This window comes from Rhinoderma darwinii, chromosome 3, assembly GCF_050947455.1.
Source record: "Rhinoderma darwinii isolate aRhiDar2 chromosome 3, aRhiDar2.hap1, whole genome shotgun sequence".
Taxonomy (NCBI): domain Eukaryota; kingdom Metazoa; phylum Chordata; class Amphibia; order Anura; family Rhinodermatidae; genus Rhinoderma; species Rhinoderma darwinii.
Genome location: NC_134689.1, coordinates 376,270,424 through 376,289,808, shown reverse-complemented (window position 1 = coordinate 376,289,808; position 19,385 = coordinate 376,270,424). Strand labels below are relative to the sequence as shown.

General features: G+C 43.7%; 1 protein-coding gene across 3 annotated transcripts in view; it reads right to left on the bottom strand.

Moving 5' to 3' along the window:
- The window catches only part of LOC142750038 (uncharacterized), a 45,815-nt gene that overhangs the window by 13,381 nt on the left and 13,049 nt on the right, over positions 1 to 19,385 (bottom strand). For 2 of the 3 annotated variants that reach the window (XM_075858779.1, XM_075858778.1), the window contains exons 4-6: positions 17,286 to 17,385; positions 14,016 to 14,103; positions 9,687 to 9,770 (exon numbers count right to left, since the gene is read on the bottom strand). In XM_075858779.1, the coding sequence (XP_075714894.1) occupies positions 9,687 to 9,770; positions 14,016 to 14,103; positions 17,286 to 17,385 (272 nt within the window). The remainder of the gene's footprint in view (positions 1 to 9,686; positions 9,771 to 14,015; positions 14,104 to 17,285; positions 17,386 to 19,385) is intronic. The other variant, XM_075858780.1, reaches the window with a different exon arrangement.

Sequence of the window (19,385 nt, the reverse complement as noted above, 5' to 3'; positions counted from 1 at the left end):
CGACCCCCTCATGATTGAGAGTGCATAGGCTGGGACCGCCGAGGGCCCGGGGGAAGGCGGGAGACAATAGGTCACGTCCAGTGATCGCCAAGTATCTTCATTGGGCGATAAAAGAAAGAGTCTTGAGAGCATACAGGCAGCTGGGGGACCTTCACGTGAATAACTCCAAAATCCTGATTTTCCAAGATTACTCGGCGACGGTCACTCAAAAGAGAAAAGCCTTCGCTCCTATTTGCCGCCTGTTGCACGACCAGAACACCAGATTTCAGCTCCTCTTCCCGGCCAAGCTGAAAGTGCAAATGGGGGACCGTACGCTGATGTTTGAGGATCCGGTCCTGGACCACAGAGGCCTCCATCTAGAAGCGCGGGATGAAGGATACTGAAGACCTTTTGAGAGGAAAAGTTAGCCCTCCTACTAATGGACATTGGCGAATTAAAGCGCAATGTGCGGCAGTTGTGTTCATAGCAGAACACCAGTTACTTGTAAAGGCCGCTACAATTTTTGTTGTTTCTATGTTTTTTTTATGTTACTCATGCTCGCTCATGTATTTTATCCTTTTTCAGGTGATGGGAGGCGTGACTCCCGCTTGTAATGGCATCAGTGGGAAGGGGCTGTACTCGCGGCTCGCTGGGACCGTGGGGTGCAGCATCTGGCTTTCACTACCTTTGACCCGAATCTACCACCTCGACATAGGATGAGTACCCCAAACACACTACACCCTGACACTTTTAGCACCCACCCTCATATAAAATTCCTTTCCTGAAATGTAGCAGGATTGAACACGCCCCTGAAGAGGAAAAAAGTGCTTAATCATCTCAAAAGACTCTCCCCTGACATTATTTTTCTTCAGGAGACTCACTGGAGATCAGGCACGCAAAGCAACTTGAAAGCCCCATGGCTAGCGGATTGCCTTTCTGCCTCACATTCTTCCTCTTCGCGGGGGGTTGCGACACTTTTCAGAAGGGACATTCAATACACTGTAGAGAACTCCATAGCAGACCCTCAGGGCAGGTACCTAATACTACAGGTATTAAATTGCCGGGATAGCATATTTACTGGTAAACATTTATGCCCCTAATCACGACCAACAAAGCTTTTTCCCCAGAGGTTCTCCAAATCATAACAAGCTTTCCCGACTGTCGCTTAATAATTGGAGGCGACTTCAATCTTGTACAATGCCCCACATTAGACCGGTCCCCTTCTACACCTCAGTCCCAGGTAGCGACCGCCTCCCTCACTCTTCTCATTGACTCCCTTAATGTGTGCGATCCCTGGAGGGTGATGGATTCTGGGGCAAGAGAATACACGTGCCATTCTGTAGCCCATAAAACATTTTCCCGTATTGACTACTTTCTGATATCCCCCCCCCCTGTTTGAGTCACATTGCTCATCACGTATACATCCAATCACCATATCGGACCATGCTCCAATTACAATGTCATTATCCTTATCCCCATCCAATTTGAGAACTAGAATTTGGAGATTTCCTGCATATATGGCAGATTCTGATGACTTTAAACAGTATCTCCAAACATATTGGAGTCAATTCTTGGATGACAACATCTCTCATACGGATGATTCCCCCTTGTTGTGGGCGACTTCCAAGGCTGTAATGAGAGGTCATGTCATCAGCTATCTGTCCCGTAGGCGGAAAACGAGAAGGGAGCGCTTTGACGCCTTACATAAGGCTTTACAGACCGCTCAGCGCACATATGCAGCAGATTCTTCTGCGTATAACCAAAATGTTTACCAAACGGCTAGGCATCTTTTGGACACATTTGTCTACGATGAATCCCATTGGCAGGTAAAAAACACAGACAATAAGTTTTATAGATGGGGGAATAGAACTGGAAAAATACTCGCCACCCTAACTAAGCAAAGACGTCCATTCAAACCCATTTTATCCCTGCAGCACCCTACCACCGGCTCCCTTGTCACCGATTCTTCTGATATAGCGCAGATTTTCTCTGACTATTATGAAGACCTTTATATAGAGCGGCCCCAGCATCCCTCCCAGATATCAATACTTTCCTGGACACCATAAATTTACCCTCCATATCTGAAGATCAGCAATCTTTGCTGAATTCGGACATATATGAGGAGGAAGTGAGACGGGCCATCTCTCTGACTTCCAATGGCAAAACACCGGGTCCGGACGGATTCCCGGCGGAATATTCTAAAATCCTGGCTCCCCAAATAATCCCCACTCTCACTAATTTATTTAACGACGCCTTTATACGCCAAATGCCCATTGACCGATTCACAGAGTCTCGCACAGTTCTCTTACCAAAACCAAATAAAGACCCGTCTCTGGCCCAATCTTATTGGCCAATTTCACTACTCAATCAAGATTATAAATTATTGGCAAGGATATTGGCTCACAGACTCCAGGTTGTTCTCCCCGACCTTTTATGCGAAGCTCAAATGGGTTTCACACAAGGCAGGACTAGTATCAAGAATATAAGATCAGCTGTTGCTGCCACAGTCATGGCGCAGGAGCAAGATCAACCAGTTAATATGCCTTGACGCTGAGAAGGCATTCGACACTGTCGCCTGGCCTTTTCTCGATGAGGTAATGGAACGAACGAGCCTTGGATCGACAGTTACTCAATTCCTGCAATCCCTTCGTGTTGTGTGTGCGACTAGTGTGACGGTCAATGGGCATAAAACGGCTCCGATAGATATTTTTAGGGGCACCAAGCAGGGTTGTCCCCTAACCCCCCTCCTTTTTAATCTCGCCCTGGACCCCCTCTTGCGTCATCTTTCCCAGACATCTACTTTTCAGGGCATTAAACGACGTAATATAGAATTAAAAGTGGGCGCTTTTGCTGACGATATTTTGTTAGCAGTATCTAACCCCAAACAGGTTCTAGACCCTCTTTTGAGTGAATTGGAGGGGGTGGGACGACTGTCCGGTTACACTCTGAACCTAGATAAGACAGAAGCGATGTTACTGAAAGGCCCTTCCACACCCCTGTGGTCACGCAAATTCCCATTTAAATGGAACTCTCAGGCCCTCACGTATCTAGGAGTTCGAATCACGAAACGCCTGTCCGCACTTTATAGCACCAACATATCGCACTATATAACTGAACTGGAGAAGACGCTCCTCTCCTGGAAACACTTTACACTCTCTTATCTGGGCAGGGCTAATCTGCTCAAAATGACAGAATTCCCGCGCCTTTTGTACCTCTTCCACACGCTCCCAATTTACCTCACACCCAAAGACGAGCGCAGAATCAACTATCTCTATAGAACCTTTATCTGGGGCGGGAAAAGATCCAGAATAGCCTATATCATCCTGCAACAGCCCAGGGGTAACGGAGGTATCAACTTCCCCAATATTAAACACTACAATCTGGCAGCTCTATATAGGTATATCTCTGACTGGATCCACAACACCTCTGTATACACCTCCTCACCTCTCGACTCAGCATTGTTCATGGGGGAACGCTTTATCAGGACTCTTGCATCTTCCTTATGGGAGCCTGACAAGGGAAACGAGGGCCAACCCCTTACTATTTACTACATGGAAGGCATGGCAGAAGATAAGATCTTTCATTTTTCTACTCTGCTATCTCTTCTTATGCCCTTGGTATGTAACCCTGACTTTCAGAATGGTAATCCTGATGCTGTCTTTCACAGATGGTACAGGCTGGGGCTCACTTCTGTGGGGCAATTTGTGAGTATAGAAGAGCGTAGGATGTTTTCCTTTACGGAGTTCTGTTCTAAATTTCCGGATCACCAGATTTATCTCTTTAGCTATATACAAGTCAAAAGTTACTTAAAGATACTACCACTGCTACCTGATCAAGAATGGAACCCATACTTGCGACAATTTTTCAAAACTAAACTACCTCAGGGGTCAAATCACTCGTAATTATCAATTTATCCATGTTCCCTTAGATTATTCTCAAACACAAACCCCCCCCCCCCTAACCAACTGGCAAACAGATGACCACACGCTCACCTACACAACCATTTTAGCAGCCTTAACACAGGCACATAAATTTCTCCCTTCGGCACGTTTCCTGGAGAGGAGATTGAAGGTCTCCCATAGGTCATACTTAACACCCCATATAGGGCACAAAATAGGCGTCTATCCCACCTCGCATTGCTTCAAATGCCACACAACAGAAGCTAACCTAGATCACTGTCTATGGTCCTGCCCAAATACCCAAACTTTCTGGTCCAGAATACAATCATTCACCTCTGAACACCTCACAAACTTTGTTCCTAACACAGCGTTATGGGCAATCTTTGGGTACCTGGACCCCGATACACACCACTGCTCCCCCGGGGCGCACAGACTATTGCACTACGTGGCGGCAGCGGGGGTAAAGGCTATCCTACAAACCTGGCTTCACGCTCAGGGCCCACCTTTCAAAATGTTTCTTGACAAACTATCCTATCTGATGAAGATGGATTGGATGGAGGCATCTCTCCATAAAGAGCAAAAGGTCAAGCAATTTTTCTATACCTGGGAATCCTTTATCTCACTCCTCCCGCGGAATGTGCAAATGAAAATAAAACACTGCTTTGACTCCACTATATGGTTTCACGAGCAGGTACTCATGGGGGACGCACCTATATTGTAACGTGTGTTCACTACGAGTTGATGGGGATTCGGATTCTTATGATGCCTGCGGGGGTCACGCCTCTGTTCCGCTTAGTGGTGCTCTCCTTTCTCGGAGAAAACTTTTGGATAACATATCGGTGTGACTGGCACAGGGTATTTGGCTGGTTCCATGCCCAGGCTATCGTCACACTCTGACGAGGAGGGGAGAGCCTGCATTTGCCTAAATATGTAGATCCCCTCACCTGACTTATTGGAACTATGGATATAATGAGTTTAATAGTAATGGTTATGACTTATGTTTTTTTTCCCCAACCCCACTCCCTATTTTTATTTACCTCCGTTTTATTGTATTTAATTTATTTTTTTTGCTTTATCCCATTATTTTATCTTTCTTGATGTCTTGGATATTTCTCATCCCCCATCTTCCCTTTTTTTACTTTATGTATCCCTTATTGGAAAATGTTAATAAAAACAATTTTTGAAAAGTTAAGAGTGTCGCTTTTTTTATTGCACAGTGAATACTGTAAAAACGAAACCCAAAAAACAATGGAGGAATCAGTGTTTTTTCCCATTCCACCCCATAAGATATATTCTTGAAGTTCCAAAGTACATTATATGGCACAATAAATGGTGCCATCAAAAACTTCAACTCATCCCGCAAAAATCAAGCCCTCATATGACCAGAGCGACGGAGAAAAAAAAAAAAAAAAAAGTTATGGCTTTTGGAAGGTGGGGAGGAAAACAGGATTTTTTGAGTAATCACTGTAAAATCCTTTTCTTGTCAAGTTCAATGGGGGACACAAACCGTGGGTGCATTCTGTTGCCACAAGGAGGTTTGACGCTAAGAATTGAAAAAGTGGCCCCATTTACAGGATATACCCGGCCTACAGACATTGAGCTATTTAGTACGTCTGCAAACACTAGAAGAATATAAACGAATTAAAGAGGCTCTGTACCCAGATTTTGCAACCCCTATCTGCTATTTATTTTTAAAAAACGAGCATTTTTGGCCAAGTTATGACCATTTTTGTATTTATGCAAATGAGGCTTGCAAAAGTACAACTGGGCGTGTTGAAAAGTAAAAGTACAACTGGGTGTGTATTATGTGCATACATCGGGGCGTTTTTACTTCTTTTACTAGCTGGGCGTTCTGACGAGAAGTATCATCCACTTCTCTTCAGAACGCCCAGCTTCTGGCAGTGCAGACACAGCGTGTTCTCGAGAGATCACGCTGTGTTGTCACTCACAGGTCCTGCATCGTGTCAGACGAGCGAGGACACATCGGCACCAGAGGCTACAGTTGATTCTGCAGCAGCATCGGCGTTTGCAGGTAAGTAGCTACATCGACTTACCTGCAAACGCTGATGCTGCTGCAGAATTATCTGTAGACTCTGGTGCCGATGTGTCCTCGCTCGTCTGACACGATGCAGGACCTGTGAGTGACGTCACAGATCTGCACTGCCAGAAGCTGGGCGTTCTGAAGAGAAGTGGATGATACTTCTCGTCAGAACGCCCAGCTAGTAAAAGAAGTAAAAACGCCCCGATGTACGCACATAATACACGCCCACTTGGACTTTTACTTTTCAACACGCCCAGTTGTACTTTTGCAAGCCTCATTTGCATAAATACAAAAATGGTCACAACTTGGCCAAAAATGCTTGAATTTAAAAATAAAAACGTTACTGTAATCTACATTGCAGCGCCGATCTGCTGCAATAGCAGATAGGGGCTGCAAAATCTGGTGACAGAGCCTCTTTAAATATATACACACACCTCTGAAAGGAATTATTTTTAAAAAAATTTTTATAAGATGGCCAGTGTGTTTGGTGCAACTTTATACTAAGCTTTTATAAAAAAAAAAAAATCAGTTTAACTTACAGAGCAGCTGTATCGCTCACTAAATGTTCCTGTCAGGTCCACGGTACTTACTGGTTCACAGGATCCACCTGTTATCCATCAGATCTAAGTTCAGACAGCATAACCATACAGCTGCTCTTTATAGAGAATACAGAGCAGCTGTATTTTAAAAAGTAAAAATAAATAAAACTAAATTATAAAGTTTAAAAACACACTAACATTTTTACTAAAAAATAAACAATTCCCTTTCATTAGATGTATATTGCCCTTAAGAAAAAGGATGATAAAAAGAAAAAAAAAGAAAGAATTCTTCGAAAAAAACCTTGGACCACAATGGGTGGGAGCTGTGCCCCCCAATGACATGGCCGAGCAAAGGATTTTACGGGGAGTACTGTGTAATCCTGTTTTTTCATTGCCTGCTTTGGGGGACACTTGCTGTGGGACATTCTAGAGCATTCCCCAGGTGCGGGAACAGAAGTCAGGACATGGTCACCTATTTCACAGATGCCTGCAAGACCTTGCGACCCAGGGATGCGTCTGCAGAGGCGTGCACCTGATAGAGATTGACAAGAGTCAAGTGTGTGCAAGGAAGACCATGGGGCCATCTAGCACACCTAAATGATAGAAGCTTGATTGCACAGAGCCCAGAAGGCCCCAACCACTCCGGTAGAGTGGGCCGTGATCCAAAAAGGGGGAACTTACCCTGAACCCAGTAATCCTTGCAAATAACCATCCAAATCAAGCTAGCTACAGTAGCCCTAGAGGCCGCTAACCCCTTTCTGGTATCCTTCGGGAGGATGAACAAGTAATCCGACCTCCGGAAGGTAGCAGTAACAGAAAGTCAAGTCTGCAAGGCGTGGACAACATCCAGGTTGCGGAGAGAACGCTCCCTCAGATGATTGGGAGACTGACAAAAAGACTGAAAAACTATGTTCTCATTCATGTGAAAAGCTAAAACAACCTTCAGCAAAAAGAAAGGCACCATTTGGAAAACCGCCTTGTCCTGAAGGAGTTTCAGGAATGGAGAACGGCAAAACAGAGCTGCCATTTTAGAGACCCTTTAGGTGGAAGTCACCGCAACCAGAAAAAAAACTTTATTCAGAGAAAAAACGAAAGGAGACAAGACTTCCAAAACCAAATTGGGATCTCAAGAAAGAGTACGACAATAAGGGGAACAGCGTGAGAAACCAATATAGAAAAGTCTTAACGTCAATTTCAGATGCCAACGGGCGACTGTACAAGATGGAAAGGGCCGACACTTGTCCCTCCAGGGAACTGAGAGCCAAACCTAGATCCAGGCCACATTGAAGAAAGCAAAGAACTCTGGGTGGAGAAATACGCAAAGGAGGGATATTGCCATCCTTACACCAATGCAACTAGGTCTTCCATGTATGATTCTAAATGCGGGTGGAGAAAGATTTCCTAGCCTTGAACATAGTGAGAATGACACACTCCTAAATGCGTCACGGTTTGTCGAACAGCGGCCTCAACAGGCACACAGGTGGAAGGGAGAGGTGGTCAAGACGGAGAGACAATGACTATGGGACGTCAGCCAGTAGGCATACAATGTCCGCGTACCAACGACGACGCAGGAAATCTGGCTACCAGGATAGCCGGAATCTTCCAGATCAGCAGAAGAAAGGAGCGACCTTGGGGGGGGGGGGGGGGTCCAGCCCAGGGAGGAGATCCACCACCGAATTCCAGGGAACAGTAAACATGGAATAGGATCACCCGCTTAAGTGGGCGTGTGTGGAACTGCATAAAGAAAATGGTCTCGATCGAGGCCACCTTGGTTCTAAGAACAGTCATGCAGAGGTGTGGTAAGGTCAGCAGCCATCCGCAACGAGCACATCCCATTCTGAAGGGTGGGAAACAGGCAAGATTTGGAGCAGTTGACAATCCAACCGAACCAGCACAAGGTATCCAGAGTGATCCGGAGCCTGGTCGCGTTGTCCTCCCTGGTGGGAGACTTGATCAAAATGTTGTCCAGGTACGGGGTGACAGACAGCCCACTGGTCCAATGGAGTGCCATCACGACTGGCAGGATTTTTGTGAAGACTCTTGCGGACGTAGCCAGACGAAAAGGAAGAGCCACAAATTGTTAAGCATGGGACCGCACTTCAAAGCACAGGCAGCGACAGCGAGTCTGACAAATAGGGACATGCAAGTATGTTTCTTTGATGTCCACCGAAGAAAGAAAATCCCCGTTCCATGGAATTGATGAAAGTCATTAGCATAAATCTAAAATAGGTCATAACTCAGTGAAAATGGATTGTTTTTCTAAATAAAAAAACACTGCTGTAATCTACATTACAGTGCAGATCACATTATGTAGGAGATAGGGAATTTATAATGTGGTGACAGAGCCTCTTTAAGCTGGTGCGTGACAGGAGCCAACGATCTTGTCCCACTTGTCTTCATAGGGAGGAAGACAATGGCGCATTTGCTTGATAACACCACGCGTCCGCCGTGGAGGGGAAAACAGGTAGACAAAAAGAGGGGGGGGGGGGCGACGACAAAAAAAGATGGTATACTCCACCGCAACAGCAGAAGTATCTACCTCCTACAGACACTAAGCAGACTGAATAGCTCAGTGTTTGTGGGCAGGGTATATGTATATCAAGCAGATGGGACCACTTTTTCAGTACTAGTGGTAACACCATATGCCCGTGGTCTGTGTCCAATGCAAAAAAGTAAAAACAAAAACTGAAAAATGGCTGCAGCAGGAAGAGGTTCAATGAAGATTAAAGTGTACCTCCACTTTTAGTTAAAAATAGAGTCAAGCGCAGGAGTGTGCTAGTTTTTCTAGATCACTTGTTTTACTGATTTTGCATTGAGCAGCAGCAGGGAGTGTAAAGTCCATGCTATGGGCTGAACATAACTTCAGTGGGAGACCGAGCGTCCTGCTCATCTCCATGGCTCCCGTATCCAGAACGGCCGCCAACGCTATAGAATCCTATAATACCAACAATGAAGGCAGATGCTGGAAATATGTGCTTGGAATTAAGACATTTCACAGCATCCCCAGAGTATGAAGCCTAAGATTATGGCTGCCCATACACTGCATGGATCCTCACCTTCTGGATTTTGCGGCTGACAACTTTCTGGTCCCGTAGATTTTTAGCTGCAACATATTGCTAACGCACTGGACAGGGACTCCTCTACTTTTAAAGGTCAGTCAATACTTTTTCAGTAGCAGTTGCTTTGTTATTGTAACATAATGTGCCAAAACACTGTGTAGCGCCTCACCTTTTAATTTTCTTAATTTTTTGCGGTAGGCTTTAGATTTTTTTTTTTTCTGCTCTGGATTTGTAGCTGCATTGGCATCTGCATCTGTCAATAAGAGAAAAAGAAACATATAGAGGGGGCACATATATATAATACTAGCGTACAACCTGAGCGACTGAGAATTTCCTAAACTATGTAGATGGTCTGATGAATATGTAAAACTGTAACTTAGCCCCTTCTCCTGAGGGATCCAGAAAGCTTCTGTCCTGAGATATAACATAAGGATACAAATTATTTCAACACTCCGATAAGATCACAATGGATGCCGCCAGACGCCATTTATGTGCCAAATAAACGCAGCGGGTGTCAGCTGTACATTGCAGAGGACACCTTGCTCTAACAGCTGAGATTAGAGATGACTCCGATCCCATCCATTTAACCGCTTAGATGCCATGGTCAATTCCAATCGGGGCATCTAAGCCATTAAACAGATGAGGGGGCGGGGGGGTCACCCTCTGCTATCCCATCAGCACCCCGCAACACAATTGCAGAACGCCGTTGAATGGTAATGGCAACCGGGGGTATATTAAAAGGTCCCCACGTCTGCCATCTTACTTTTCAGATTAGAGGGGTTATGTGGGGACCAAAAATTTTTAGCAGTGTACTCACTGCAGTATGCGAGTACACTCACTAAAGGCCTGTTCACATCACAGTTCGCTTTCCGTTCCAGGGTTCTGTCGGAGGTTTCCGTCACGTGAACCCCGCAACGGAAAGTGAAACCACAGCTTCCGTTTGTCACCATTGATATCAATGGTGGCGGAAACATGGCTAATGTTTTCCGTTCGTCACCATTCCAGCAGGTTTCCGTTTTTCAGACGGAATCAATAGCGGAGTCGACTCCACTATGGATTGCGTCGGAAAACCGGAAACCTGCCGGAATGTTGCCGAACGGAAACCAGCTGTGGAAGCTGTGGTTTCACTTTCCGTTACAGGGTTCACACGACGGAAACCTCCGACGGAACGGGAAGCGAACGGTGATGAGAACAGGCCCTGATATACATTCTGGTCCCCCGTCGCGCTGATTCTGAGATTTTCATAGTTCATATAGTGCTGCCGGGGGCCCGGAAGTCTAGTTGCACAGCCTTTTTTGATGATGATACGACTCTTCGTCATGTGACCGGCCCCCCTGTATTACTACTAGTACATAGAGTACAGCAAAGCCGGTCACATGATGAAGATTCGTATCATCAAAAAAGGCTGTGCAACTAGACTTCCGGGCCCCCGGCAGTGCTATAAAAATCTCAATCAGCGCGACCAGAATGTACATTAGTGAGCGTACTCGCATACTGCAGTAAGAACACTGCTAATAATTTTCGGTCCCCACATAACCACTTTAAGTCTTGCCAGAGGCAGAGCTTAATTGGAGCCTGGTAAAAGCACAATACAATGCAATACATACTTATTGCAGTGTACTATACAATAAACCAAATGATCGTATGTTCAAGTCCCCTAGTGGGGAAAAATTTAAAAAATAAGTTTGAAAAAAAATAATTTAAAAAGTGAAAAAAAAAAAAAAACCCTGTCCCCATTTTTTTTTTTTTAAATAATGCAAGCAATAAAAAAATAATAGGTATCGTCGCGTCTGTAAAAGTTAGAACTAAAAAAACATTTAGCCGCACAGTGAACGCCATAAAAATGAAAAAAATGAAAATAAAATATTGCTGTTTTTTAGTCACCTCCCCAAAAAACCGAAATCAAGTGTGATCAAAAAGTTGTAAAAAAAAATTTGCCTCAAAGTGGTACCAATAAAAACACAACAAATTGCTTTTATTTTCTAAAAAGTGGTAAAACTGTAAACATGATATCGCTGTAATAGTAGTGACCCCCTGAATAACGTCAACATGTCATTATTACCGCATGGTGAACCGCGGCAAGAATCAAAACAAAACACAATTCCACATTTTACAGTACATTAACCCCTTAATAACCGGGCCTGAAAAGGCCTTAAAGTGTAGCTAAACGTTTGACAAACGGAAAAGGCCGAACAGACACGAAGTGGCTGAGAACTCACATGAGCGCTTCAGCTGTTTCGTTCTAGCGATTGGTGGGGGGGTCTCCGTGCTCGGACCCCACCAATCCAAATTTCTGACATGTCACTATGACATGTCAGAAGTTTGTCAAACGTTTAGCTACACTTTAACCACCAGCTACATTGTTGGGTTTTTGCCTCTCAGCAGCCATAACTTTTTTCTCATGGACGTGGCTGTGTGAGGCCTTGTTTTATGCGGGAGACATAGGATTTTATTTTGCCGTTTGTGGGTAGAAAAATTTATTATTTTTCCGGCGTGAATATAGGAAAAAGCGATTCTCGGCATCGTTTTTCTCGTTTATTTTTTTATCCCGTTCACACTAAATAACCTGTTAAATTAATTCTTCAGGTTATTACGGTCGTGTAGAAATCGAATATGTATAGGATTTTCGTTTTTATGTAATGTATTGGCAATAAAATATATTTTATGCAAAATAATGACTTTTTGGGACATTATTTATTTTTTGTTATAGTTTTTTAATCCCATTAAGGGATAACATTATTTACAACTCTATTATTTATTTTTTTTACTTGCTAATCCATGCTAATACATTACACTGTGTCACTTTGACATAGGCTGATGTTAGGGCAGCACATAATGCAACAGACAGCTCTGGGGTCCTTTCTAGGTCCCCAGGGCTGACTGCAGAGGGATTCCCCGATCTTTGATCACGTCACCGGGTTTCCGGGACACGGAACGCGGCGATCAAACTGTTAACTGGGGTCGGAATGTTTTCCAACCCCAGCTGTATTTAGCAGGCTGCTCTAAGATCAGGAGCTGTAAGTTACATCTCCTGCTCAGAGAAGGAGCTCTCACAGGAGCGCTCACCAGCCTCTTCTACAGCAATGCCAAAAGACGTCACTGTAGACGAAGCACCTACACCGCCTTCCGTCAAAAGACGGTGGACGGTCATTAAGGAGTTAAACGATGCCATTAATAAATACAAAGTTATTCTGCCAAAAACAAGCTCTTATGCGGCTAGGTCAATAAAAAAAATAAAAAAAAGGTAGTGGCTCTTCGAAGGCAGGGAGGAAAAAACGAATATTAAAATACAAATGGCTTAGACCTTAAAGCATATCCAACGTTTCAGGCGACCTTTCAGAATAAGCTGCCATGTGTGTGTACATGAGGAATAACACTATTTCTGATCATTATATGACTTGTATTCTGCATTATTTAGCAGTTTTCCTCTCTGCAGACTCAATCTCTAATTCTCAGTTTTCCCTGAGCTAGTGGATGAAGCCTAACTGCCATCATGTCTTCTATAGATGGCAAACATAGAGGAGAATCTCTATCACATATATAGAAGGCTGTGTTCACATCACTGTCTGTGTTCCGTTGGAGGCTTCCGGCGCGTTAACCCCTCAGCGGAAAGAAATCTGAAACCTCCGCTTCAGTTTCCCTCAACATTGAACTCAATGGTGACAGAAATTCCGTCAGGAACAACGTAACCCTGTCACAACGGTGACAGACTGAAAACATTAGCTAGGTTTCCGTCACCATTGATATCAACGGTGAGGGAAATGGAAGCTTAGGTTTCCGTTGAGGGGTTAACAACGGAAACCTCGGACAGAACCCCTCAAAGGAAGGGCAAGGGTGATGTGAACAGGCTCGAAGCTGCAGCAGCATGGATAAAAATCTACAGCAGTAATGCGCAGTATACCTGAAATCCAGCACTGGGGTAAAATCTAACTTTACCAGCAGCCAGTGTCCCTCTCTCTGCACCCCCTCCCCTCTCCATAGACTTGTATAGGCAGCTGTAACCTGATCCCTCAGTGAGTGGATAATCCTTCTAGTCTCTCAAAGAAAATTTAGCAGTGAATTGAGAGTGAATGATCCCTTGCAGAAGACAGGGGTGAGAGGAAAAAGAGCCCGGTAAGTGGAAAAAAAAAAAAGAGAGGAATTTTTCTCTAAGATAGATTACAAAGTTTCTTATAGTCACTTTGTACTATTGATTTATGCAAAGTTTGTTGAAAAGCAAGTGACCTTTTAAGGGGTTAAAATTAACGTGATCCACCACAACATCAATTTCCATAACTTGACTTAAATATACATAAATTAACCAAAAACTTAGTCTGACACAATGATGGAAATTTGTCAAAACTGATGCAAAAAGGAAAAAGTAGAGCAGTTGCCCAGAGCAACCAATCAGGTTGCAGCTTTAATTTTACAAAACAAAAAGGCCTCGGAGGAAGCGGATTGGGCAACTACTTGACTTTTCCTTTGCATTAGTTTTCATAAATGTCCCGCAATAACTTACCCGTTTTCTCCTTTATATCGTCCTCAATTGGAACCTGCTTAATCACGACAGACCTAGTTTTATTCTTTATGAACGTCCTGTCAATCACCTAAAACATGGCAGGAAGACAAACACAGACATAAGATCTGCACATACTTCCATACATCACACTCTTTAGGCTGGGTTCCCATGGGTCGGATACACTGCATAAAAAGTACACCACGTATCCGACCTAGGACCCTCAGCGAATTCCGCCGCAAAAACCTCACCAAATTGTGGTGCAGTATTTCGGGCGGGGAAGTCTGCTATGGAAACCAGCATTTGAAAAAAAAAAAAAAGGGGGGCGGGGGTCTATATTTACCTGGACCGCTGTCCATGTGACGCATCCCTCTGTTCTCCATGCAGTCCGGCCTCCTGGCATGACTGAACAGCACACGTGACCGCTGCAGCCTGTGATCCCAGGAGGCCAGACTGCATGGACAACAGAAGAAAGCATGGCTATGACAACGGTCGGGCGGTAAGTAACTTTATTTTTTTTAAAAAAGGGTTTTCTTTTCTTATTTGCCAATTTTGCAGCGGAACCGCAGCATTTCCGCAGAAAAAGTCGCAACACTTTGCTAATTGTTGCAGGTTTTACATCCCCATTGAATTCAATGGGGGAAAACCTGCAACAGAAGAACAACGAATCCCGCAGCATAAATGGACGTGCTGTGGATTAAAAAACCGCACGCCAATTTAAGAAACGGTTCTCCGCAGATTTTCTCTGCAGCGCATGCATCAGATTTGTTCATATCTCACTTTGCTGCTACTGTAAACGCTTCAGAACTTCCGCACAGAATTCCGTTGTGGAAATTCTGCAGCATATATGCTACGTGGGAACCCAGCCTTAGGCTTCATCCTGGTCTTTAAAGTGGCTTTCCCTCCATTAGAAGTGATCACTTGTTCAGTGGGTAATCTACCTGTCGGGAACCCATGACCCTCAGAATAGCTAAGCATTGTGGCTCCTTTAAAAATAACTTTTGCACTGCTGCGCTCTAAACCACCTCTAGTTTTTTTGTATTTTTTTTACTAACGGCTGCAAATGTTCTATAATAAAAAAAAAATCGTACTCACCTATTCTTTCCCCCGGCGACCCAGCGCTGACGCTCTGGCAGTCCTCCTGGTATTTGTGTACATGTGGGAAGCATGCGACTGCTGCAGCTAATCAAAGGCTTTAGCAGTGGCGAACCGTATTCCTGGTACCCACCGCTGAGCGTTAATACCAGGAATACAACACATGACCGCCGAGGTTGATGATTGGCTGCTGCAGCGGTCACATGCTGCCCGCATGTAAACAAACACTGAATGACGCTCTGGCGGTACAATATATTTTTTTTTAATTTCGGGACATTTGCAGCCATTACTAAAAAAAAAATAACATCCCAGATAACCAGTTTACGTTTTTAATGTATATTTGTGATCATTTTTTAAAATATCCCCCCTCCCCCCTCCAGTGTTTTACAAGTGCATTGGAATCACAATACTCGAACTAGGTAGACCCCACGAATCTTCACGTCATTAGATATTCCAGCAATCTGCCATAACATTATGTGATAGGAATACCTTTAAAGAGTAACTGTATTTTCAGAAACCTTTTGATATGTCAGAGAGACATATCAGAAGTTTTGATTGGTGGGGCCCGGGTGAGGAGACCCCCCCCCCCACCCCTGAAATGAAGGGGCAGAAGCGATCAGATGAGCGCTTTCACCTTCTGCTATGAATGGCTCTCCTAGTCATCCTAAAGATGCTTATAGACATCCTATGTGAGCGCGAGTCCGTCTTCAGGCTGAAAGGGAGAGTGGCTTAGACGGCCAAAAGCAGAGTTATCGCTGATACCGGTCGTCCGCTGTATATTATAGCCGAAACCCGCAAGTGATGGTGCTGGCTTAGCATCACAATGTTATGGCGAGATGCGATGTACTTTTATGGCGCAGGACGGGAAGCGGTTAATTCAACCTGCATAGCTCTTGCTCGCTGGCACCCTGTAGTATGCTGCTATCCTGAGACTCCGGGGGACCCAATGCATGCTGAATGGAGATGGACTAAATCAGATAAGTGCAGATATAATCTGTCTAGGCTCAGGTTGTGCGAGCCGAAACGTCGCACTTTTGGGGTCAATAAAGCACCCACTTTTTTCACCATAAGCCTTTGTGAGTGCTGCCTATTTACTGCTTTATGTCTAGAGGGACAGTGGTCAGTTCCCTAAGGCTTGCACCCCCTTTCATTTAAAGGAACAGTGTCATCACAAATTATTTTTTTATATGTTAAAGATGTTAGTGCTTTATTAAAAACGTTTATATTCATTTGTGTGTTTGTGTTTTACTTTTTCTTATTTTTACACTTTTTCTTCCCTATGGGGGCTGCCATTTTTTGTTCCATTTCTGTCTGTGTCGATTAACGACACATACAGACATGGAATACGGCAGCCACAGTCCCATAGGGACTGCGAACGGCTCCCGTCCCATTGACTTCAGTGTACGGCGTCTGTGTGGGAACTGCGAATGCGCCGCTCCCACACAGTCAAATTCGAAATTGGCGCCGTCCGGCGCCATTTTCCTGTGGACCGGAAGTCGCGGCCGGACAGTAATATTACTACCTCCGGTCGCGGCTTCCGGATTTGTGCACTTGGACCAGCGGCAGCAAACGGAGCGGACGGGCCGGAGGGAGCCGCGGCGGCAGGAGCAGGTAAGAGATTTCAATGTATGTTCGTGTTTGTGTGTGTTTACTACTGTATGTAAACCTACTACACTGTGTGTTAGCTCAAAAAATGGCGACACACAGCGTAGGAGGTTACACCGTTCAAACCCCTCGTTTATCCCGGCACTAGCCAGGATAAAGGAGGGGGGGATGCTGAGAGCTCACTAGAGCGAGGGCTTTTAACCCATTGTTGCAATGCTGCAATTTTGGGAATAGCTCCATCTAGTGACCAAAAATGGGTAGTATTATAAATTAGAATTAATTTATAATATTTCCTATTTCCTGACTCGTGAAAAAAATAAAAAAAATGTGAACAATGTTTAATCACCCACACACTAAATGTTTAATTTTTAAAAAAAAAACATGTTTTTCTGGCAACACATTCCCTTTAAGCCTGTGCTGTTGGATTCTATTTTTTTGTGTATGTATATACACACATACATATTTTTATATATATATATATATAAGGGGGGGGGGGGAATTCTAAATAAATATGTACGACTTGTCCTAGATAACCAAAACACTGGAAGACAAAACTACTGCACGCGGACTTACTGTGCACTCCCTCTGTTGAAATGATCCTACCCAAAAGGAATTTCCATGAACGTCAGTGTCAGGATTTTCTGAAAACTGAAAGTCACGCTGAAAAGCAGGTCTGGAGGAAAAAACAAATTTAAAAAAAAGGGACACATACTTATACGGAGATCAATATGCAGGGCGCTCTCTAGCCCACAAAAACTTTCTCATCACACACAATTTATCTTTAATGGGACTTGACAAATGAAAGGGGTTGTTCAGAATTAGAAAAATATGTCCGCTTTCTTCCAGAAACACTGCCAATCCGCCCAAAGGTTGTGTATGGCATTGCAGCTCAGCTCCATTGAAGTGAATGAGGCTGAACTGCAATACAACACCCAACCTGTGGCCAGGTGTGGCAGTGTTTCTGGAAGAAAATAGCCATGTTTTCTTAATCCTGGAAAACCCCTTTAACCCCTTCAGGACACAGCCTGTTTTGGCCTTGTGGACGCAGGCGATTTTTTCAAATCTGACGTGTCACTTTATGTGGTAATAACTTGGGAATGCTTTTGCCTATCCAAGCGATTCTGAGATTGTTTTCTCGTGACGTTGTACTTTAAGTCTGTGAAAAAATGTGGTCGATAAATTCAGTATTTATTTGTGAAAAAAACCGAAATTTAGAGAAAATGTGCAAAAAATTGCATTTTTCTAAATTTGAATGTATCTGCTTACAAAACAGATATTAATACCACACACAATAGTTACTATTTAACATCCCCCACGTGTCTACTTTATGTTTGCATCGTTTTTTGAACGTCCTTTTCCTTTTATTTTTCTATGACATCACAAGGCTTAGAACTTTAGCAACAATTTCTCACATTTTCAAGAAATTTCCAAAACCTATTTTTTCAGGGACCAGTTCAGTTCTGAAGTGGTTTTGAGGGCCTTATATATTAGAAACTCCCCAAAAATCACCCCATTTTAAAAACTTCACCCCTCAAAGTATTCAAAACAGCATTCAGAAAGTTTCTTCACCCTTTAGGCGTTTCACAGGAATTAAGGCAAAGTAGATGTGACATTTACCAATGTAATTTTTTTTGCAGAAATTCATTTGTAATAGAAAAATTTCTGTACCACAGAAGGTTTTACCAGAGAAACACAACTCAATATTTATTGCCCAGATTCTGCAGTATTTAGAAATATCCCACATGTGGCCCTAGTGTGGTAATGGACTGAAGCACCGGCCTCAGAAGCAAAGGAGCGGATTTTGAAGCCTCCTTTTTAATACAATATATTTTAGGCTCCATGTCTGGTTTGAAGAGGTCTTGAGGTGCCAAAACAGGGGAAACCCCAAAAAAGTGACCCCATTTTGGAAACTACACCCCTCAAGGAATTTATCTAGTTGTATAGTGAGCATTTTAACCCCACAGTTTTTTTGCTGAATTTATTGGCGTTAGTCTGTGAAAATGAAAATCTACATTTCTTCTGAAGAAACAGACATTTTTAATTTTTGCACGGAATAAAGGAGAAAAAGCGCCCCAACATTTGTAAAGAAATTTATCCTGATTACGGCAATACCCCATATGTGGTCATAAACTTATGTTTGAACACATTACAGCCCTCAGAAGGGAAGGAGCGCCATTTGGGTTTTGGAGCACAAATTTTGCTATAATGGTTTTCGGTGCCGTGTCGCATTTGCAACGCCCTGGAGGGACCAAAACAGCGGAAAACCCCCCAAAAGTGACCCCATTCAATATCAGAATTCAAGAGAGCAAATGCCTCTTCAGTGGTATATAACTTGCGTGCCATTTTTTTTTTTAACTGATTTTTTGTAACAGTTTTAATAAAAGTAACAAAGAAAAAGTCCACTAATCCATTGATCAATAAATTTATGAACAACCCTAAGGCCCTGTTCACACAGAGTTTCTTGACGAGTTTTTCGGCCCGGAAACCGCTCCGCAAAATTCGTCAAAAACCGCCAGAAAATTTCGCCCATTGATTTCAATGGGAGTTGGACGAGCTTTTTTACTGTGAGCAAAAAAAAACGCATCGCGGTAAAAAGAAGCGACATGACCTATCTTGAGGCGGTTTCCGCCTCCAAATCCCCATTTCAATCAGTCAGAAGGGTAAAAAAAAACA